General features: G+C 29.3%; 1 protein-coding gene across 49 annotated transcripts in view; it reads right to left on the bottom strand.

Moving 5' to 3' along the window:
• The window catches only part of RhoGAP19D (Rho GTPase activating protein at 19D), a 520,079-nt gene that overhangs the window by 20,795 nt on the left and 472,797 nt on the right, over positions 1-26,487 (bottom strand). For all 49 annotated transcript variants that reach the window (XM_076395790.1, XM_076395821.1, XM_076395827.1 and 46 more), the window contains one exon: positions 18,393-18,476. In XM_076395790.1, coding sequence (XP_076251905.1) covers positions 18,393-18,476 — 84 coding nt within the window. The remainder of the gene's footprint in view (positions 1-18,392; positions 18,477-26,487) is intronic.

Raw genomic sequence — 26,487 nt, 5'->3', positions numbered from 1 at the left:
TATATTTTTACGTATAATACGATTATCTTGAAGATACTAGATATCCAGTTAAAATTTTTTCTAAAATGCTTAAATTTTTAATAAAATAAAATGACAAATTTTCATAAAACAAACATTTGTTCCTATATGATGATTTTGACATATCTCTACATAAAATATAATAATAGTTGACCATTTAGTAATATTAGGAACGCTCAAACTTGCATTTTTGTCATTCGTTACTTTTGCTATTTGATTGAAAGAAATATGTTGTGGAAGTTCCTCAAAGACATTTAGAAACGTATGCTACTTCGTCATATCATTCATTAATGATATCGTCCGTTTTCTCCATTAATGTTAATGAAAAAAATCGAAGACAATATATTGCAAGACTTATTGGACGAAAACCCAATATAAACCGTCAAAAAACTTTCAGACAGGTTAGTAGTTGATGAACTAATTGTTTTTAGACATTTAGTTGTGGTGCGGAATATCCAAAAGGAAGGAAAATGGTTACCACACGAATTGACTATTTTAATATAACGGTTTGTTTCCTTGCCAGGTAAAAAAGACGAGTTTCTGTGGTATATTGTGACCGGCGATAAAGAGTGGATCTACTACGACTCCAAGGGCAAAAATTCATGGGCTAGTCAAAATCATAATGAAATTTTGCGGTGCATATGGTGGGACTAGAACGGTTTAGTATAAGATGAGCTGTTAAAACCGAATTAAACTATTACTGCAGACGTTTATCGACGTCAATTGAGAAAAAACGACATATTATCGTAAGAAAAATCAACAATAGCGAGTAATAGACGCGAAATCATGACAACGTTCAACGAAATTTTGCCGCATCTAACGTACTAAGCAGGCATATCGACTTCTTATTATCACTTGTTCAGATTGATGCAGCATAACTTAGCTCGTATACTGTTTCTAAATGCCGAAGAAGTGCGAAAATGGTAAACTAACATGGAAAATATTTTGATGTATATTCTGCCAATTTTTCTCATTAAATGCATTTTTAATAATCCTTCAAATAATTCCTAAAATTTGTTATATTATCATATGATAAATTTTGATACTTTGGAATATATTAATTTTTCACTACTTTTTGCTACTTTGATATAATCGTTATTTTTGTCATTAATAATGTAACACCATCATCTATGATCACTAATAAGCAACTAATGAGTCATTAATGGAAAACTAGATAGTTATTTGTTTGAAATTTGATGAATCAACATATTTGAACACGTCTAAAATATTAAAGATGCTTTAAGAAATCATGCCTTTTATGGAAACATGGGATTACATGCAAGTTACATTATGCTTAGTTAAATTATTAATTAGGCTTGGCTCTAGAATGATGATAATTAATGATTAATGTGAAAGTAATGTGATTAAGTACGATAACTTATCAGAAATTTTGAAGAGTTGAGTGCACCACTGGAAAATCCGAACACCAATTCTAACAAAAGCGTTAGAAAATGTAGAAGACGTGACAATTAAACGCTTTTTAGCGTTTATATTGTTTTCTGATGATGCACATCATCATCTTAATGAACACGTAAATAAACAGAACTGTGCGAAATCCAAATCAGTGACTCGGTGGACTGCGCTTTCGGCCTTTACTGTCTGGAAGATAAACTGGGACATGTAGGTTACATTTAAGCGACAAGAGTTTGAAGAAGAGTGAATTTAATATCGAAAGAAAACGGAATATAACAAAAAAGCAGTGATTTTACAATATGTGAGCATTTGAGCCCATTTTGTAAAATCTCTTGCTACTATCCGTCATTGCTTCTTCTGATTATAACTGTGATTTTTCCAGTATGTGATATGACATGTTTGAGTAGCATCACATATCATATGAAGATACCAAAAATTGGGCCGATTCGATATAACACCAAAAGATAAAGTATCCTTCCAATATGGTAACCGTACGGTGCCAAAATTTACTAACTTAATTTTTCATTCAAGAAGTAAGTATGATGCCAAATGAAAAAATATTAGTTTGAAAAATGCTCACTTTGTTACATTAAATAATAATAATTTAATCGGTTATTATTGTTTTCATTTATATAAACGTATTTAAAAAATTTATTATATAAAATATAATTAACTACAGAAGTAAAATTAATTTATAATTTATAGACTTGCGCACAAAAATAAGTTGAAATAAACATAAACAATAAAATGTTATAATTAAATTAGATCTGGGTTATGTGAACAACTGGTAATATAAAATAATTAAAAAGAATTGTTCCATATTTGATATGTTTTTATAGTGCGTAAGTCATTATGAGTCAATTTTGGAGTACTGAGTAGGTAATTTGATAAGTTTATGAAATACTAAATATGTTAATAGAGATGCTAAAATGAGTCTTTATTGAGTAAAAACAATAAAATAAGTAGGAAATTCATGTTTTAATTGGTAAAATTTTTATCGAAGGATAAAACGTGTCTTGTTCCATGTCTGATGATATTTAATAATAGCACGTCATTATGAATCATGTAACAATATTGTTTTATATTTACCTGTTCAAATGAATGGTATCCAATGATTGAATGATGAATCATTAAATACCAACACCTTTGAAATATTAAACACAAATTGAAAACATTCAATATAATTTAATATATTTACTTTATTTTTAATTGCAATAGTTGATAAATAACAATTATGTCATTAAAACTGGCCTAAAGAGTTGTGTTGGTTTGTTACACATTTAGATACAAAACTAAATCGCCCTATTTTTATAATAGTCATAGATATCAGTTGGATGAGGTTTGAAGTAAGTCATTACGAATAAATTTAAAACAATACAAAAATGGAAACTAATTCTTTTAAGCTGTTTTAAAGAATTAAACTGTTTGCACTAAACATGCTTTCACTTTAATTATAAAGCATTTCGAATAAATGGCGTAAGTAATGTATCGAATATATTGAAACTGTATTTATATATCAATGTGTCAATTTGCCAAAATTTGAGCAGTGAGCATTGCTTTCGATGTCTGTCAATAGAAAAAGTCATTGTGATAGATCATTATCGATTTCAGTTGATTTATTGTAATGAAGACATTGAAGCTTAGATAAAAAATTTATATAAGTATTTATAATTTTCAATTACTAAATAACAGACAAATGTCCAATGAAGAATAATAGTATAAGGAATAATAGTGAGAATTCCTTAAGGTTCTACCTTACAAATATGTATTTCCGACTTAATCAGCATACGGATATTTTTGACAAAATGTTTTTAAGAAAGCTATTAAAATACCATAATAATATTTCTGTTGAAACTAAAACAAATTATTTTCGTATTATTTAAAGTTTATAAAATATCGTTAACTAATTTGTTAACTGATAACTGTTTTTTGTGTGCATGTTTAAAATCTCTATTCAATTTAGAATAACGCATACAGTAAAATGGCAAATTGCCGCTTGAATATCGATGATAGCTTCATGGAAATAAGCATGTGTAAAATATTATTTGACCCAGTTTAAATGTTTAATATAGTAGCAGCACAGATTTTATTTATTGAAGTATATATTAAAGGCATATAGTGTGTCTATAGTCTACTAACATATATAACCAAAAATATAACGAATAAAACACTTTCACAATGTTTGAATAAACAGACTGCAAGTAATAAAATATTCGTATTATAATATTATCTATATCCTATTTAGCTCTAGCAATTATTTTAATGAGAGAAAGACATAGTTGTTTTGCTCGTTTACAGTAGCCAATGAATGTTTTGATATAACATGTCAATTGAAAGGTCCCCGGCCTGACACATAGATGGCGCTATTAGAATTAAATCCATATGTTTTAATCCATATATAGTTAGCCCTAACCCTCAAAAGAGACGTGTATAAATTTGACAGCTATCGGACCATTAATTTTTGAATTATAGCATTTTGAGTGAAGCAACTTTTGTTATTGTGAAAAAAATGGGTAAAAAGGAATTTCGCGTGTTGATAAAATATTGCTTTTTGAAGGAAAAAATTAGAGTTAAAGCAAAAACTTGGCTTGATGCCGAGTTTCCGGACACTGCCCCAGGAAAATCAACCATCAAAGATTGGCATGTTATGTTTAGACGTGGTGAAATGAGCACCGAAGACGGTGAACGCAGTGGACGATCAAAAGATGTTGTTACTGACGAAATCATTTAAAAAATCCACAAAATGATCTTGAATGACCGTAAATTGAAATTTAATGAAATAGCAGAAACTCTAAGATGTCAACTGAACGTATACATCATATCATTCACGTATATTTGAGTATGAGAAAGTTCTGTGCAAAGTGGCAGCCGCGCGAGCTCACTTTTGACCAAAAACAACGACTAGTGAATGATTAGGAGCATTTTTGGATGATCAAGCGTAATAAACCCGAATTTTTGCGTCGATATGTGACAATGGATGAAACATGGCTCCATCATTTCACTCCGAAGTCCAATCGACAGTTATCCGAGTGGATTGCATACGATGAACCCGCTCCAAAGCGTAGAAAAACGCAACAGTCGGCTGGCAAGGTTATGGCGTCTGCATTTTGGGATGCGCATGGAATAATTTTCATTAACTACCTTGAAAAAGGAAGGACCATCAACAGCGACTATTACATAGCGTTATTGGACCGTTTGAAGGACGAAATCGCCGAAAAACGGCCGCATTTGAAGAAAAAGAAAGTGCAGCTTCACCAAGACAATGCATCGTGTCACAAGTCAGTGAAAACGATGGCAAAAATCCAATTGCATCCTCATCCACCGCATTCTCCAGATATGGTCCCTAGCGACTATTTGCTGTTCTCAGATCACAAAAGAATACTCACTGGGAAGAAATTTTCGTCGAATGAAGAGGTGATTGCTGAAACTGAAGCACAGGACAAATCGTCCTACAAAAACAGTACTGAAAAGTTGGAGGGTCACTATAATCAGTGTATCACCATTGAAGGGAATTATGTTAAATAAAAAAATTAATTTTGCTAAAAAAAGGTTTGTTACCATGGTAGGCCGGGGACTTTTCAATTAACCTGTTATGGTGATCTATATGATGATCAACCAAAACAGATTGGTATTTTTTTAATTCCTAGATAAAAAATATAGAATTCAGACTAAGTCTAGTTTTATTTTAGAAGTTGAGGTATTACATCGACAATCATATCGACAACAATACTTAAATTATTGTTAAATTAGTTGAAATTCAGTTCGGTAAAAAATTAAGCGATATCAAATGTCAAGGAATTGATTGAGTGAGATTGTTCACGATATTGTAAACAATTGGGAAGTGTATTACTCATAAATAATCAGGTCTTTACAAACATTTTGATTTATTTGTTACATGGCATATTTTATGAATTGACCTAGCTCTGAAGATTTAATAGTATATCATTCGAAATAAACTGCATTTCATAAACCCGCGATATTTACTAGAAATCATGAATTTATTAAGTTCTGTGACTTAATCTGCCACCCCTTTAATAATATTAATGAAATGATGAAATGATAATTATAATGAAATGTATTTCAAAACCCCAATTATGTTATTGGCAGGCTAAGGGATTATTCAAAATGAAGTTAATGTCACAGATATGTGATTTTTCTTAGAAACCATGATATTAACTGACCAATGTGATACGATTTGACACCCCTTGACAATTTTGATCTATAAAAATTATTCACAGTAGATTTTTGAACTAAGTGATAATAAAGTGAATCATTGGTGGAAATTTTCGAATATCGATGAACAAACGATCGAATGAAGAAATATCGATGATTATGGCGAAATGTATTACAAAATGTCATACGCCATATCGGTACAATTTCTCAATACCCTGCAGCAAGTATACACACAAATTCAGTAATGGTCAAAAGTAATAATGATATATAAAAATACACCATAAAACTCCGACAATCTGATAAGTAATGGCATCCTGTCTTCCTTTAAAGTAGCCTTGAAAAAAAAACGAAAATGTTTCAAAACACCTCTTGCATCCAACTTTACTATTTTTAAAATTCAACAAATATTAGTAAATGTTCCTGTTGTCTTACTTACTTACTTACTAGATATTTAAAAGGGGTACCTTTGAAATAATCTATGACACACTAGCTTAAAATTGACTTTGTATGATTATATATTGATTTTTAAATTATAGTATTTATTATTTTTAAAGCTAGACTATAATCTAAATAATAGATATCTTGTTTTGTCACATTACAAAAATACTATATAGTTACTACACATTCTATAAATGTGCTTCAAAGAATGATTAAATTTTGAAGAAGCCATCGATTAATTATTTTGATAAATATATTTATATTAACTCAAAAAATAATAGTATAATTTATTAGAGAAGATATAAAAATATCGTTCAATAAATATTATAGACATAAAAATCTAAACCAAAACGGATATGTGTAACGTAATTTATCAATTCGCAGACACGCAAGGTAACAAATTTGACGAGCAAAACGTTAAAGATGGTGGATTATTTTCTGATTTAAGGTCTCGTAATAAATCAAACATTAACTTTAGCTGCAGCATAAATTTAAAAGACTGACAAATCGTATATAGCAAATCTAATAAGAAATATTAATCTTTCTACGCTGCTGGCCTCCAGGTGGGATTTCTATTTCTATTTCACGTTTTAGCTCCATGTTCGAAGCGAATTTAAAAACATCCCAAGGACTTAAAGCCGATATGCTCGCTCGTGCCTTTATAACCGTTTTCGCGGTTTCTTTGCCTTTCCGAATCGGTCCGGCCGGTTCTTTTGTATTTGTCGCACAACCAGAAAGAACGAAAGATAATAAACTCGTCGATAGTCAAAATGTGATCCTCCGTCGACCTTCCAATCGCGATTACGGTATTGTACGAAAAATAAAACGTGAGAAAATTTTGAACGGCATTGCGTCGAAGTGACGCCCAAACAGGGCAGTATGGTCATCAGGTTTGCGCAGGAAACTGTTCAACAGCTCGATATGTCTGGTCACTTCCGCCTGGTGCTACGACAGTTACTAAAACGATGGATAGTATAAATTATTAATTATTACGTTAGGGAAGTTTACGCAAACTAAATGAGCATACTCTCTAAATCAGTTGCAAAAAATATTAATACACGTTATGTTAAAAATGTATCAGGAATATAATCATTCTAGAAGTCGCTCTAAAGATACTGTCATAATTCTTCTTGATGTTAAGTAATCGCAACTGTCTTCTATCAAAACACAGAATTTTAACGTTAGTTATATTTACCGTTTATAGTACCGATGTCAGTTTATCTCAAATATATTTTACAATTATTACAATGGTTAAAAATATCGAACAACGAATGTTTTGTATTTTGTGTTATAAATGCAATTTTATGCATTGAGTCATTAAAAATGAGAAGTTTTGCAGTGATTAAAGATGTAGTGGCGGATTCATTTTGCTCTGGTCTATCAACATCTTGAACCACTGAAGTTAACATCATTACGTGAAGAAAATAGTATCTGAAAGGTAATTTTCTAGTCGATAAGAAGATATAAAAGAGAATTTGCGATGAAAATTGAAGAAAATTTCTAATAGTGCTTTTAAAAAATATTTTAACATTTCTATAATTCGTTGGCACGTGTGTTATTTCAGAAAGATCCTATCAGGCCTATATATTAATTTTAAAGGATTTACAACAGATGGTGTATTAAATCGCATAGGATACAATCGTAACCAACTTCATAGCCTCACTGACAGGCTTCATTTTTCAGTATGTGTTATTTCGTCGAAGTGTGAATAAAAATTTTTCTCAGTTCGTTGAAAATGTGTGAAATGCTGCGTCAGCGACAAAATCGAAAGGATTTTTTGCATCGTACTGTTATTAGTGATGAAAAATAGATCCATTACAATAATCCAACACGAAAAAATATCAACGGCATAATAGACATGCCTAATATGCATGACTAATAATTAATTAGGCTAATAATATCAAAGCCTAATATACTAATTGAACTAACTTGAGCCTAATGACTTCAAAGTAATGATCTGTATTTGGTGGCATCAGCTTCTATGGTATCCTATCAGCTACTAAAACCTAATTAAACCACCAATTGGGATCACTATCGACTACAATTGATGCGTCTGAGCCGCGCACTGCGCGAATAACTGCCGGAATACGAGCAAAAATATAACAATGTTATCCTTCGGCATGGCAACGCTCGACCACATGTTGCAAAATCGGCGAAAACGTACTTGGAACCATTAAAATGGGAAAAGCTATCTCACCCGATGAATTCTCCAGACCTTGTTCCTTCTGATTACTACTTGTTCTGACATACGAGTCGTGACCTGTCTGAGCAACGCAGATACAAAAAAATAGGTTCATCATGGATAGTCTCAAAACATAGCTTAGATATGGAATCCGTAAATTACCTGAAAGATGGGAAATACTAACGACCATCGATGCTATCGGCTTCAAATTAAAAAAAATTATAAGCCTATAAACTTGAAAACGATAAACATTTTATGTTTTATTGATCAATCCCAGTATTATTTTGATATAATATAAAATTCGCTCTACAAAGGAATTTGAATAAGTACTCGCGGTTTCCTATCGGACAGTGCAACTAAGACTGCCTAAATATAATTTAGGATAATAACACATCTATTAAGTATTAGCACCATTAGAATTCTTTGTAAAAACAGATCTTTTGAAAATTTGAATGTAACGTTAGACATAAATAACCACTGCTGCATGTATTTTGGTTGGAATGAGGTAGCGTTCAAAATTTGAGCTAAAATTGACAGTGTCGTTTTTCGAGTCAAAGCTATCAAAGAACTTGAACGCTCTTCGAGAACCGATAGAGTAAGTATTCATTTTATTTAGATAATTGTTTTTTCAAATTATCAAGGTTAGCATTTTTAAAGTTAGTTAGCAAGTCTATTATTGGCTTATAAAGTAATATCCATTGCTCGTTGTTATAATTTTTTACCCATGTTTCTGGTAACACTGCCATAAAATATTTTGAAGCTACACAATAGTTCATAAAACCTGAAGTGTTGCTCAATCAGGTTATACGGTGCAAATAGCAACAACATTCTTCGAATCATGAAGTGTCCAGGTTTATTCCTTACGATGCCAAATCATTTTCTTAGAATTGACCGATTCACACATATTTTTAAAACCCTCGTATACACTGAAGTGTAATTTAATAAGCCTACAATAAAAGCTTTACCTTAAAAATATTAATGTAGTAGCAATATCAAATATTTTTATCAATCGGTAACACTTCACATTTACATATTTAGCACTTATTTCAATTAAAAATAATATCATGACGCGACTGCTTTAATTAATGATTCCAGGTAACCTGTTATTGATAATTTTAAGTATCATAAGACACTCCATGGATACTGATAAGATTAAAAAGAGATGGTAAACACATCAGGAATCGTTGCCACGAGCCATACACGCCCCAAAATCCTTCTACCACTTGTCACGAATCGATCTTGTAGTGGATTTTGTATTTCGTATTACGCCAGTTCCTGCTGTAACTTATTAATTATAAATGCTTCGTCGCCATTGCAACAGAACTTGGTCGAGCGCACAGCTGATGGAAGACTTGGCGCAATCACGGTCCGTCTAAAAGGCTTGAGGACGCGACGACTTCCACACTTTCACTTCGGGACAATGGGAATTATTAATTGAAACATATCCGAAGCTGTAACACTTATAATTTTCGATAAACACCCGCCGACAACAGAAGGTTATATATAAATAGGTATAAATTAAATAAAAAACATATTTTTAAGTTTCTATGTTTAAAAACAAAAACTTGATATTCAATTTAATAGTGACTAGCCACTAAACGATTTAACGAGCCTACAATTAATAAAAAAAGATGGATGTATCGATAAAAGATATTTCAGACAATCATAATAATCCATGAATTGAAAAACTCCACGAAGGACACTCAAGATTGGACAATGTTTGAGTTTCTTGTAATTAAAATATGTAATTGATATACAAACACACATTTGGCATTTGTAACTCAATTATTTCTTACAAATATAATTTGTAATTGGTATTTCAACTATCTGATGCTGAGGTATTTTGTAGTTAGTATTTGAAATACATACGGCTTCAAAATACACATGAACATAAATACATTTATCATTCAGACCAAATCAGTAGAAGTAATAAAAGACTATCTGATAATATATTCCGATCACACAAGCTGGAACTATCTTTATGACTCTATAATGCAGCTTATAAGAAGTAAGTCAAAATTCAATTACTTAATAGATAAGTTGGGTAAGACTAATAGTTCCTCGACCATAGAACTAGAATACCTAGAGAAATTCATTGAAGTATTGAAACCAATTGCTACAGCTTAAGATTACATTCAAGACAACAACTGTTACTATTGCAAACTTCTGCCTCTTTTAATGTATGTAAGAACCGGATGAGATCGGTTAATTGCAAATTAAATTGATTTTACTGTTATTGCATCACAACTAAAAGAGAGCATAGAAGGAATAGTTGATAAGATTCTTATTCGCCTGATTGATTGTATTTTTTATCAGGTTTTATTCATTCGCCAAGAATTGCCCGTTACTACACTTAAAAGTAAAGCATGTATTTTGCCCAACTCTGCCTATAGTGATGAAGTCAATTATAAATGTTAAGCAACTCAATCGAAAACTAATTAAACAATTTTGAATTAGTTATTTTGGTTAATATGTATGGATGCTCTACAATGTCATATATATTAGGTGCTTGCATGTATTCTGATAATTTTTTTCACTTTGAAAATAAATTTCTTTATCGCCAGATCTTCCCATTCGAGTTGAGACTGTGTATCTTTACAATACTTGTAACGTGTCGCCAAGCGTTATCACACAAGATGGCTTGTGTCTGTTACTCGCTATTCCTGGTCTTTTTGCAACAATACGCCGTTCAATTAGTTTTTCATAGTTCAATTGACGTTAAAAGATATCTGCAAAAACGGTTACGCTTGGGATGTTAATAGTCCATTTAATTGGTAGGCATCTTCAGTAACAGTTTTATTCCATTTTAGTAACTCGCAATACATTAAATCTTGATGCTTATTGCTATGAATATTCCGTTTCGGCTTTTGTCCAATAATTTCACCTTGAAACGAAACTTGTCTTTAACCTCGTCCTTTTTGTTAGCCCTCCACACAGTTCTTTGGCAATTACATCAGAATCATCACTTTTACATAGCTGGAACCAAAATATATTGAGATACGATGAAGCTGTGTCACCTGCAAATTGTTGAAAACGCTTTATGGGCTTTGGCAGTAGATTTTTTCCAATAAACACAACCCATTCACATAGTAACAATAACTTAGTTATTCCTAACATAAATCCAGATCGGCAAGCCTCTTCTTAACACATTATTTATTGAGACATATGAAATGAATTTGATTTTCTTAACAATTTTTATCGAAATCGGTTTAGAAAATAGGTTTATGAGAACAAACATTCCAATAAGAAATAAAAAGAAAAAGAAACAAGAAATAAAAAAACAGAAACTGTTTTTATTTAATGAAACTTGAAAAATGTCTAAGATGTATTAGACATAAATAAATATATTGAAGTATGTAAAAAAACTTAGAAGAGGCGTCATTTCTAGGACAACTTAATGTTCATTATATGAAAATTTTTCCATACCAGCTTCGATGAAATCAATTCCAATTTTAGTAAAACCTTCGGCGATAAACAACGGTTGCGTAAAATGATCGAAATAATCGTAAATGGTACCCAGATCGTATCAGCGACCAATTTAAAATGCCACCCATAATCTAATTATCCCAAAAATAGGTTAGCTCCATCTCCGTCGTCCTTCTGGTAAACACAATTATATTTTTATTCGGCGTTTATAAAGACATTACGGTCGTCTCGCACCAATTAAAGGAACAGGGTCATGTTTTGGAACGGTGAAGCATATTAAAATGTTCAATGCTAAGTATTCCAATTTTCGATTATTTTTAAAATGGTTTATTTGGAAATCAATCTTTAACAAGAATATTTATTTGATAATTTAATCTTCATTTAAGAGAACCTTCATATCGTTAACGTACCTCTAACCCGCCTTTAACCTAATAAGAAATATTGTTTAAATAATATATCGTTTCCTTAATGGTCATTACTACACGTTAACATTATTGAACAAAACATTCAATAAAATTTTATTAGAAATTAGAAAAGAATTAGAAACATACAGGTTATAAAACTGCCACTTTGTTAAAACAAGCAATTGCTGATCTGAGAGACCACACATTACAACATGTCATTGTCAACATCTCACGAGCGACAGTATCCACGGTAATGGTATATAAAGCACCATAAAGTATCATCGGCGAAGAGGAATAGTGAGCGAAAGCTAAAGATAAAGATCTACCGCGGAAAAAATGAAAGCAGAACTCAATACACATTTGAGTAATACTGTTTCGACAAAAACAGTACATTCATGAATGGGCTGCGATTGCGAAACGATTCGAAACGAAAGAAGCGGTACAACGATCATAAAACCTGGACACTTGATTATTGGAAGAATGCGGTATAGTTCGATGAATCATCATTTAAATTATTTCCTACAAACAGCCGAGAGAAGCACAAAAGCAGCCTGCGATCCGAACTGCGTGCTTCCGACAGTCAAGCGTGAAGGGGATGATTTGGGCGGCAATATCGTGGTACTCAGCTGATCCTCTCATTCAAATCACTGGCCGAATTACCGCGAATGAATATCTCGACATTCTCAACGATGAAGTTCCATGACTAGCATATTGCTGCTTAACACTATCATATTCCAAGATGATAATACTCCCACAAAGACACCAAACACACACCCAAAAAGGTTTAGCTTTGGTTTGAAGAGAATCAGAATCTCATCCTATAACTTCCCTGTCAGCACAATCGCTAGACCTTAACATTATTCCATACCAAAAATAACGACAACTGCCGAACAACATAGTGATGTTAAAAGTTATTGAAAAGAAAGGATTTCTTTTGGTGCATGATAATGGATGAGACATTGAGTTACTGATATACTGAAACAAAAATATTAGACAGCAGGTGGTGAAATCCGAAGGTACTCAGCTGATCCTCCCATTGAAATCACTGGCCGGATTACCACAAATGAATATATCGACATTCTCAACGATGAAGTTCTATGACTAGCACATTGCTACTAAACACTACCATATTCCAAGATCAACAGAGACTGAATACAAAAATACAAAGAAAGGCATGGAAGTTAGAGAAGCACTAAGAAATTTTCCACTCGCAAAGAAGAGTACTTATGATGCATTACCATTCCACATTCAGCCATTCCATTAACAATTTCTGCTATCTCTATATTAATATATGTTATTCATCATAACATTCATTATATCAGTATGAAAAATAAACAAAAGACGGTTAAAAAAGCCACTTACAAGTTCCGTACGAAAAATAATTAAATGTAAATACCTATTTGTTATATTGAATAAAGATATACTGAATCCTTACTTGAAAAAATATATCAGCTGAGTTGATAACAATTTTGATAAGATACTTAAGTAATTATTTGTTTAACATTTGCTATATTCCCGAGGTTTGTAAAAACCACTTTTCATTAACAATTTTGTTATTGTCGTGGTAATAAACATATTATGTAAAATTTTTGGATATTTATACGAGAGTAATCAAAGGAGTGGCTTGCTAGGTCTGGTACTTCATACACTCGTCTATATAGTAGTATCGTGTATATAGTAGTTTTGGTACAGTATACATAATGTGTATATTGAAAGATTTTTTGAATACATTTTTATTAGACCATACATTAGATATTTTTGGTAAGATCTTAATTTACAAATTATTTACGATTGTTCTGATGTACATAAACATATTAGCATATATTTGCCATTTTTTTTATTTGTGTTAATAATTTAATACTTAACATTACTCTAGATTAACAATTGGGGAAATATTCTAGAAATTATGAGTTTAAAAAATAGTCATGTAAATTAAATTTGCAAGAGATAACAAATGTTTTGATTAGAACATTGATTTATATTGTAAAATTGTTTCTAAAACTTCTAAATTTCAAGTATAACTCAATTAATTACCAGTAGTTCAAATTCTTAATGATTCTATATATTAATATAAAATAAATAAATTATAAACCATATATTTATGTATTAATTATAAATTCCTCATGACCAGTCTTGCAATGTGGAACAAATATTTCATTTATTTATAAAATATTGTTTGAAGTTTTCATTGCGTACACATTATTTCATCGCCAGCTAAATTCTTTGGCGTAATGCTACCGAATAAGGTATCGAACTAATTTAATTCGAGCTTACGACATTCCGTTACCAATCACGACGAATCTTCATATTTTAATTGGCCGGTAAATTTTTTCTTTGTTCGCAGCAGCGAAATGTTTGGGACTGAGTGCCTTCAAGCAATATCGAAATATATAAACAGAGGCTTTTCTATTAAAAATCAGTCATTTATTGAAACGCATACTGTTTTAAAATAAAGGATTAATATAATAATATAATATAAATAAAATTTGAAATAATTTAGTTCCACATAATTTAAGCATATTGGTATCACGTTCGTGATCAGTTCACAAGAAAGTAAAATTTCAAACATAGAAATAAGTATTGGTAAGTAGGAAGGAAATATGTAATTATCAGAAACAAATAGGTGATGTTCAAATACATATTAACACCTATGCGAATGTACAGGCACATGCTGCTGAAATGTGAAAATGTTCCAATGGAAGGAATATATAAGCTGGATACGAGCACTAAAATTAATATTTCAACATAAGTGATAACAGAAGTGAGATTAAATATAGTCCAAGAACTAGGTAAATCAAAAAGGTATCAGGTATATACACTTGTTAAAGAGTAAATTTGGGAGTAAATCAGAAATTGGCGCTTAAATAAAATAACAATTTAAGTATCTTCAGACTTTCTACTATAAAAATTCTTTTAAAATTATTAATTTCAGTAAGCAGTTTCATTGCGGTAATATTTTCGTTGTTAATTACTGACACCATATAAATTTAAAGCAGTGATTCATACGCATACGGCTGTGAAAACATAATTATTATTGCGATTGTCCTTCCAATTTTTATTGGTTAATGTTTTTGGGTCTGATTTCCCTAAATGGTCAACTAAAATGCGAAAAGAAAATTACAAGGAGATCTAAAAACTGTAGAAACTGTAAGTTTTTCTATTAAACCATTTTTAGCGTTATGATTAAAAACATAATTTAAATTCAATATTTATTGAAATGTCAAATTAAAATAGAATAATCCATTGGTAAAATAATATATACATAGGAAATATAATCAATTAATTCCTGTTATATTTATAGATAAAAACATTGGTTAACTAATTGTTTAAAGTATACCACAATATTGTTATCTATAAGAACGTTCCAACGAAAATAAAAAAAACTCTATTATAGGACACCTGCAAACGCCTTAAGGAACATAATTAAACTTTATATTTGTGTTTAGGCATAATGTTTATGAACCTTTATCATTTCTCTTTTACAATAAGTTTATCATTTTTCTAATTATCTCATTTAACATGTCATATTGTAGAACGGGACGATTTTCAAAAACGTAACCTTAAAATTGTGATTTTGTATTTCTTTCTTTTAATTTATTTTAAGTTTTTGATTCTTTAAGGAATTATCTTTTAAAAAATTATTTAATTTGAAGAAACGCATATTTAACAACCATTGACTGCTGACCTATTGTTTTAAGAGATATGTACTTTATGTTTAAATATACAAAGTATGCAAACCTGACTGAGTTTAAGCAGAAAAATAAAAGCTAAATAACTAATTAAAAATAAAACTTAAGTCATACAGTAGAGTATGTATAACACATACTGTATATTTTAATATATTTTAAGTATATTTTAAATGCTTATTTTAATTTATTTAAAATTGTTTATAGAAAATCTTATGAACACAGTTATTAAAAGAAAGCCTCGGTAGAATTTTTATATTATTATTTATAGCTCATCAATATGCAACCTGAAATACGCACTCGCCGTCATTAGCAATATTTAACAGTTTATATCGGAAACGTGTATTACGCACTAGTGAGTACATATATTTTAGGACGGCATCAAAATGCAATTTTCAACAGCGTCAACATTTGACCGCGTTTAATGTCAGATGTTCGATTTTTGATAGAGGGCGACAGCTGACGTTTCTGAACCACTCGTCTAGGAGAAAATCACCCAAGCAAAATAAGATTACAATGCTTCAGTAACTCCACAGTCCCCCACAGCAGAAAACATGTCAAAATTAAAGCGTGTTGGGTATAAGTCACACACTTATTTTCACTAAATAATATATTTAACTTTTGTTTGGATACTATGGGTGGTTAATTGTTTCGAATATGCAAAGTATTCTTATGATTATAATTTAAGATCGATCGAATAATATATTTAACTTGTGTTAGATTGACATTAGATAGTTATTTTATATATAATAACAGACATAAGGGTTTTAATTTAATAATTTTTAATATTTAAGTGTTATTTAGTAACTTTCAGCCTGATGCATACAAATATTTTAAATTTTACAATCAAACCTTTTTTTGCTCTATGCACCACTACGCCGGGTGGTATTTGGTTTGTGTTATGGCTGTAATTTGTTATTAAACAATTTTCATAGATAAAAGACTTACTAAATTAAAATATGTTATAAACTCTCTATTAATATATCATCAAAAGAGTCAACTTTAGTCATTAACATCATTTCATTTGTGTTAATTAACTATTAAATATTTTATAGTTAATAGCAAATAATATATATTGCTATATTAAAAGAGGATTAATAAACCGGAAAACAACAAAAAATATTAAAGTGGCATATCATTTTAAAATAGTTCTAATCATGTGGTTACAAATATTAAGAAACATGTTCTATAAAGCGCTATAAAGTTAAAGGTCTGTTATAATAGAAAAATGTTGTGTAGAGTTTCACAGATCTTGAGAGATGTGATCGAACTTTCTCATAATTATCTCAACTTTTAATTCCGCGTCTGCATACATTATTTTACATTAAGTCGTTTTTGCATTCGATGCCTGATTATCTTTGTTAAGTATTTGAACATTATTTCCGACAACTTATCATTTAAGTTAGCACTATCATGTTCTTCGACAATCGACAATATCAACAAACGATGTTTGACAATAGTAGATTTTTCCGAATTAAAGAAGTAAAATACATGCCCGTTAACTCAGCCCAAACTAGAAGAAAATAAAACATATGTTGTGATGTTATAAAATTAAAATATTTGAAAGTTACGTTGTTTTTTTTTACAAAATGACGTTTTAAATCAGAAAAATAAGACAAATCTACATTACTTAACTGATAAATCCAATAGTTTGACGAAAATATGAAATAACAGAGCGTTTGAATAATTTGAAAAATTTCAAAACGCAATAATAAAGAAAAGAACTGAAACATAAAAAAATTAACCAATACATTTTTATATTGGAATAAAATATCAATTATTCGATCGTAATAACTTGCTGTTGTATAAGTAACCTCTAAAATCGATATGGACCAATCGAACTCAGTTATAGGAATGTTATATACGAAAAGTAATATAAATAAAAAACAATCACATTACTTACTTACACCGAGACCTTCAGATATCAACTGTTACTCAGGTTAATACTGAAGTATTGCAACTCTTGGATAAAAATTGAGCAGGAAACAGGCTTAAAATAATTTAACCATTTGATCTTGTAGAACATAATGCAACAATATTATGTCAGTCGAAAAGCTAGGTAAAAGTATGGAAGCAATTAGAAAGATAGAAATAACACATGATCTGGAAGAAGAATGGTACATTAATTTGAGACCAGTTTTGTAATCATATATGGAAAAAGAATCCAATTATTACCATAGACATCAATATTAACAACAAAATTAAATATTACGCTGTATTGAAAATCTTCTATGTAACTATGACTATCACTTGCACAGAACATTGGACGAAGTTAAATAATCCACTGAAGATTGGATAGCTTTTAATAATATTACATTTTTGCACAACAGAATTTGTTTATTGGTACCAACAGCTTTAACAAAAAAAAACTTGAAAGGATAATTACTATAGCTTTGAAAATTCTATAACACTTGAAAAATCAATTATTTTAATTTTATTAAAAAAAAACTACAAAACTATAATTCAAATGAATCTGTATATTGTTTTTTATATGTTATAACTACATAATTTTTTCAATTACAGAGTGTATTTGGACTAAATAATTTAAAATATTATTAATTGACATATTGAAATTTATTTAAAGTATAGCAGCATAAATATTTTTTTAAACTTTAAAATATACAATATTCTAATAATAAAATATAAACTTACCTGATGATGACCAACTTTATATAAGAACAACTTCGATCCTTTGAGAACCATGTTGGCCTGCTTCCACGATCGGTCTGCAGCACGCTGAAAACCAAAACGTCACTGTTTTAACAGAAACTCTAACTACTCAAGTTCAAGATCATAACAAAAGGACCGAAAGATTACTATGCTTCCGGCATATTCGAGACCTGTTACATTCTATGGCGCCAAAACATTTCACAATAATAAAAATATGACTTTATTGAGATTTTTTTTCTCTACTTCTACCATCCCCATCAGCCTGTTATACCTTTTCGAAGGCATGGATTAACTTGAACCGTTAACAACTTGAAATACGATATGTACGACTCGAAAAATATTTCAGATAAAAATTAATTCACTAATATGAAATGAAGAGTAAAATATTCATTGAGCTAAGTGTTATCAGTGCGGTTATCGACCACTTCCGAAATTTTCGCCAACACGTGACCACTAAAACAGTTAATTTAAAAATAAATGTTTCCGCCTTGTTCTTAGGGATTTTTTGTTTCCTGTTGAGATATTTGTGACACTTATCGATTGTATCTTAGTTTTATATTTACGTTTGGCTGAAATGTGATCTTAATTTGGATAAGAGAAGTGGCGCCAAAAGATAATCGTCGCCTGAAGAAACAAATTCTGTCTAGTAATTATAGATGTCATTGCTAATTTAGTTTAAAACATATCCTTAAGCAATTACTCTGAAGGAATATACTAACTGCGATAAAAATATATTAAGGCGTAAATATTGTTCATTACAAACTTCTTCCAACCGTCAACAATTAAAATTATTAAATGTCCTTGCGTTCTTTCTCTATTATAAATGTTATATTATTTTAAAATTTATTTCAAGGAGATTATTGTAAGTCGATAAAACATATTAAAATATATATTTATATTTTGAAGAGCAATTATTTTGGAGTCCTGCCATTTTTTACCATACTATTTCAAATTAACGAATCCTATAAGATTTGTTCATGTTAACTAAAGCATAATATTCCACAGTTTGTTTGGAAACAATAAGGTAATATACAAAAACAACAAAAAACATAACTTATGAATTATTACACTCAAATCTTAATCAAACTTTGGATTAACGTTTAGTTAAAGTTAGTTAAGTATATTTAGGGCAGATTAAAACATTGAATGAATACATTTTTCGTTAAATTTGGTTTCATTCCATTGTTTTGAATTCCTTTCTATGCATTTCCACAACTATGCTGAAATAGATGAGTATCAATTCATTACTTTTCTGATGACAGCGATGGAATTTTATTATTTGCAAAATTTAATCAACGCACAAAGTCACAAATTACACTAAACTGTAAAAATAATAGTTCCTGAAATTGTAAACCCATATTTAAAAAATTAGACTATATTTAAGGATAAAAATCGCCAATTAAAAGATCAACAATTGACGGTATGCTCACCTTTGTGGTTATAAAACATGTGTATCCGCTTTTCTTTCAAACTAACAGACAATTGATAAGAAATTAGTAATTTTAATAATTATTGTTACCATAATGATTTATTGCAGAACTTTTTTTATTCGTAATTAGTAGTAATTAGTAAAATTAATAAGTTAATTAGGCTATAGTTAATTAATAATGTAATTAATACTAATAACTAATGTAATTAATACTAACAAGAAGCAAAAGAAATATTCAATAATATAAGAGCAATGACATAAATAAAGGTCATAATAATGTTAGAAGATATGATGCAGAAGTTATCCATAAGCCTTGGTAAAAAAACTTAATTAAAAATATGAGTAAACAACACGATAAAATTCAATACTGTTAATAAATGTTAATGTTAAAATATTTAATAAAATTAAATATAAGACAATAAAATTGTGGGATTTTTTGCTTTTTTGCTGGTAAGATTGATGGACGTAATATAATCTACAAGTTTTGAAAAGATGGTGAACATAAGATGGTTCTACCATAGGTGACTTTATTGAATATGTCAGAAGAGTGTCGCAAAAGTATTCAAATATTACCAATGTTGTAGCCCTTACAGAAAATCGATAGTCGTAATTTTCCTGGACATCTTCATATCTCGATTTAACATCTTTAAGATATTTTCAAATAAATTGTGAATCTCTAGCAGAATGGTATTAAATTCAATAAGAGATAATAAAAGCTTGCAACAGCTTGACGCATTCATCGCACGCATATGACGCTTCTTGTCGTTTTTCTATGATAGTTGCAAAAATACGTTCTCACTAAAAATAATAAATATTTTAAAAAATATTGAAATCTTATGAATAAGCTTACAATAAAATAAACATTACAGACAAAATACCTACTACTTTTGCCTAAATGTATATAATTGATTTTAATTGAATTTTAATAAGTTGCAAAAAAGTGCCAAAAAATAATAAACATAAAAAAGGCATAAAACAAGAAAGTCTCATACCTTTATAAATCACTTTCATAATCTTCATTTATTTGATTAACGGAGAATAAGACATTTTATCATCAACATGTGATGTGTATTTGAAAAAAAAAACAAATTGATTTTTTGAGATTATTTATAATGCATAAACATTTCTAAGTGCGTAAATAAAAAAATACTTTCTCATATTATTTTCTTGGTTATTAATATACCTATTATATAGTTTAGGTTATAAATAATCAAGTGAAAGGGGATACAAAGAAAAGTATCGCAATGTTTATCGCTTGACATTGTAGTAAAAGTTACTGAGAAAACTGAATTAAATGATTATATAGTTTCGTAATATTAATTTAAAACTTCAACTAATATAACATTTAAAATAAAGTATACAAAATTGTAAATAATCGTTCAATAATAATAATGACTGACATATATAAGTTGGAAATAAACGAATATGATAACGATGCTAGAAGTTAAAGTATAAATAAAGGCTTTTGAGATGGTAACTAAAAGCTTACATAAAAATTGGGACTAAAACTAAACTATTATAAATACATTTAATATCGGTAATGAGTTTTTAATGACAAAAATACCACTTTCCTTAAAATAATCAAAAAAAAAACTTTCAACAAAATTAATAATTAATTTCTACAAAACAGAACTATCTGACGTGTCGGCTTATATATATTAATGAAACATTTCTAGAAAGCAACTACTGATTTGCGTCCTAATACTGAGAAACTTTCTCAGAAACAAAGAAACTAAACAATCTTGGTGCTGAGAAACAAACAGCATCGTGCGTATTCTGTCCGGGTTGAAATTCGCATATAATGACGGCATGAAGCAATCCACTCGCGGATATAGTTTATGTAACGATGAGTAATAAAAACATCCATGGCAAAATATTTATTAGGTACCCGTTAGGTTTTATTATCCATTCGTTTTCATTTTACGGTTCTACCAAGAGGGTTAAAATTTCGACTGACACTGAATTTATTATTCTATTGATGGAAAAAAATAGGGGCGCCGAAACACAATAAACGAAATCCATAGTTAAAAAATGACTTCTCCGTCCTTTTAAGGCAAAAACATTATTCGAACAGTAAGAAAGTTGAAAGAAACAGATGACAAGATATCGATATTGGCCAAGATCTAGAAACCATCAATCAGTATAACCTTAATATCGGTACACATATTGCAAGCTTAAGGATGGTTATGTTTATCTAACATATAATAAATAATTTTAAAAAAATTTGTGCTTTCATCTAATTGTTGCAATATGTAATACCATCCTTTTATTACAATTTTAATATGAAACTTTAAAGTGTAATGCTATTTGCGAATTGTAGAATTTAATTAGGTATATTTATTTCATATAAGAAAGGATTAAAAGTATATAATACATCTCATCAAACAAATTATGTTCCAGTTTTTCAATTTTCAACAATTGTAAACAAATAAAATTCTAACAATAGATGAGTTCTGTGAGTGGAAAATTAGCATATTTAAAAGCAATTCTTATACGGGTAGAAAGAGGGATTCATTTTGAAGAATATGTCGCACTTTTACTGTATTTTACGTTGTTTTTATTGTTCGCGCCTAAATTATGCACACAATACTAGTAATTTTTCCAATTCCCAAAACACTTTTAGAATTCATTCAATGAGAAAATATTTCAGCGATTCATTTTAGTTATAATGTTATATTTTTTAGTTTTATATGAAAAACGGTTTACGGTTTCTTAAACCAGTTTGAAAACAAATAATTACATGGAGCTATGCCTGTAAGATGTGAAAATTAGGACATGTTACAATGTTGTTCTTGGCGTTTTATTTAAATTGTATTCCATAAACTATCATTTTTACCAATTTTGGGATTATCCAAAACCTACCGCCAACTGGCCGCTAATTTTAGTCATTGAAGACTCATGGAAAGCTTTATTGGACATACCTAATACTTTGCTGCACTTTATACCATTTTTATAAACAATTATTTTCTGGGTATACCTGCTAATTAGACTAACTAGTAGTTAGACACAGTCCGTAAAATATCAAAATATCTATTATTTTTTGAATACATCTCATATTTGTTCCAATGTTCAAATGAATGGGATTAATTCATTAATTGTTATTCTTAATAAATAGATGTAATATTTAACAGATCACTCAATAAGTTTCCGGTCTGATACAGTATTTTCCAAAACTGTAAGGTGAAGTGAAATAGTTGACAGTTTCAACATATCAGAAGATTTTATGTTTACATAGATTTTGATATTATTTTCATTTAAAAAACGCATTTATTGAGAAAAATTGGTATATATAGGTTTAGTAGCAGTTTGTTTGGTACAAAATTAATGGGTGCCTAAAATGCAATTTTCAGCGTTTCATGATTAGCGTCATATACACTGAATAAGTCAATAATACTAAATGATGGAAAAACCATCGAATTTACAATAACAGTTAGGTTAGGTTATTTGACAGTTGGTTACATCAATACTTTACATTTTTGGGAATAAAACCTGATTTCCAAAATAAATCAGTTCAATTTACTAAATTAAGATTAATTTCTTATATGAATTTTGCAGTGGCAAATATATATTAAAATAATTTAATTGAAACATCAGTGTTTGGTAATGGATCAGATTTACTTACCTATAATAAATATAAAAAGTTGAATACAGAATAACATATTAATAGTACACATAATAATACTAGAAATCTTGTTGCATAAATTGTTTTTTTATAAGATATATAACATTGCCTTAAATAACATTAGCCTTAACATTTGGTACTGACCATATTATTTCTTATAGTAAATGTCTGTGATCAATATATGACTTGAATTATTTAATAATATGTATAAGGATATAAATAACATAAATACATTATTATACAGCAACAACATATGTTATAGAAAACTAGATTGAAATATAACTATTTTTTTGTTTAGTGCTGTAATCGAAGTTAAGGTAAAAAACTACTTTTGAGTCATTTAAAAGCGTAAATACTTTCTAATAATTACGGATAGAAAGTAGAAAGACAAAGATGACTATATAGCGATATTTAACAAAGATTTCATTGCATTAGAAATGTTTAATGGTGACAGTTAAAATGAATAAATGCAATATATATATGAAAAATTTTTTTAACCAAAAATTGATGCATCATTTAGTGTAATAGAAAAACAGGTAGAAAACGAATACTGTGTTTTTAGGATGCTACTGAGAACTGAAACTGTAATCTTGAGGCATTCAAAAGGCATATTGTTTTTCACTGATAGAAGACGAGAAACATGGCCCAGGAAATATTTTTTTTCCACAAAGTATGTAGTTTCATTAGATAAAACGCTTTTGCTGTAAAGCACTATCTTGTTAAAATTTCTATGAGGAATTTCTCTCTTATGACGCAATTGTATTGTAAAAAGAAAAAAAAGCAACATAAAATATCCAGACTGATTATAAATTCTAGAAAAGGTTAATGAATAAAATTCTTGTGAATTATTCAAAATTAATATCAAAATTACATGTTATATAATCTAATTTTATAACGAATATATATATATATATATATATATATATATATATATATATATATATATATATATATATATATATATATATATAGTGTAATTGAATTATTTTTCGTTTTTCATAAATTAAAAATTTACATGAGATTCAAAGATGGGTCAAAAATATGTTTGGTAATAAAAACAGTGGAAACAATTTTGTTGTAAACCCTAACTTACCGTAACTACCATAAATAACAGCAGCCAATTTGGACTGCATGTGAGATAAATTTTCCCCAAGTAATGCATGCGTTTTTTTATTGATTTCCATAATCTTTGACTTTTTTATGTTATATTTTAGTTTTAAGTGATGGTTGAAATTCATTACGTCGTCGAAGTAAATTTAACTAGATTGGGTTTAATCCAATAATCCGAAGAAGAATAAAAGTAACCAAGATATTTGATATTTTATTACATAAATTTGTTATCGACTTAATAAATGTGAATCATTCTAAATATCTATAAATATGGGGATCATTGAACTGCATCATAAAATATATGATTTATATATTTTTAGAAGGAACAAATATAACTACCAGTTTCTAAATATAATATGTTAATTCAAAGAAAAATCACAGATCAACATGATATAACAACAATATTCTAATGATATATACTAGCTTTAAATTAATTTAATATAATTATGAATTTTATGGAGAAACATGTAGATATATAAAACAATAATTTGTTTTTGTATCATTCAATGTGGAAGAAATAAGAATTATTGCTGTAAAATGAATTCAGTTAGATGTGCTAAATTAGATGTAATTTGCAAAACCAACTGAAACCACGATGAATGATAAAATACAATTTACCGGTTTCCAAATATGTTATGCTAATTCAAAGAAAAACAAAATAGTTATAAATCATTAAGTGTGATACATTCCAGCACATCATAATTTATCAAAAAGGAAAGTTTTTGAATATATAATACAGAATAAGTCATACATTGCTTTTTACGAAAATATATACGATATGCTAGCAGAATCTTTGAGAATGTACTGGTAGTAAATTATCACGTATATAATAAATTTAAATTAACCACCAATTTCCAGTAATGCTATAGAATAATGTAAACAACCAATTTTCATTTCAAATTTTGCATCAGTTAATGTCACGGAAAACCATGATGCGTCCTTCCAAGTAACATGCTGCTTTCGATACTGTATTATTATGATCAATTTAAAACAACTAACCTAGTGGATGAACAGTCTTGCATGCACAGAAAATGTCTCATGTTATAATTAACGTAATTTAAATAAAATGTATCATAAAATGCAGAAATTTAAATAAATGTGTGAGTTTTGCTGAAAATTGTATATAAATTAAGTGCTTGCAAGTATTTTAATCAGCATTAATATTTTTGTGAAAATACGAAGTATCAATATAACCATCTAGTAAACAACCTAATCTAACTGTAAAATTCGATGTTTTTTTTTACGTTTCTCTACACAAAATAGCCGTTTTAACAAAATAACTGTTCAACATTAACCAATTCTTTTATTTGATTTGAAGAAATCGGCTGTCGAAGTCCATCAAACACTTTTAGAAACTTGATTATGCTCCTGTTCCATTATATTCCAAATATCCCAAGCGAAATAAGTCACATGTTAGCGCAGGAGAGCTACCCGCATCGATATTAAAGCATAATATTCTTGGTCTAAAGTATCGCTATGAATAGAGTGGGCTTAGCAAGGTGTGGTAGGAATGAAGAGTTCTGGTAAAGCCGGAGCACTAGCAAACATAACGTCTTCTTAGAGATGCTGAGAAAAATGTTAAAGGAAGCCAGACTAAATTCATTTTCTTCTGCTAATTGGCCCTCCCCTCAAACAACTGCGATATTATTTTTCCTTAATGAGATAAAGAAACAATTATAAAAGTATGGTAAACTCATTAAATTTTATAACAGAGTTATGTACTAAAATTTTTATATGAAGAAGGAATAGAGCACTACACAAACGCTATTGTTGAACGTATAATCATATCTAAAATATCATAAACCTTTTCTACAATATAATTTACTGGATATGCATAAGATGCATCGTTTGTCTGTCCACTTTTAAGCACTGATTGAAACCCATCGAACACCTGTGATGTGATATTTTTAAATATT

This window comes from Rhynchophorus ferrugineus, unplaced genomic scaffold (genome assembly GCF_030347505.1).
Source record: "Rhynchophorus ferrugineus isolate W39M unplaced genomic scaffold, kcgeb_rfMv2 rfM2, whole genome shotgun sequence".
Lineage (NCBI taxonomy): Eukaryota > Metazoa > Arthropoda > Insecta > Coleoptera > Curculionidae > Rhynchophorus > Rhynchophorus ferrugineus.
This window is presented reverse-complemented; position numbering and strand designations above follow the sequence as displayed.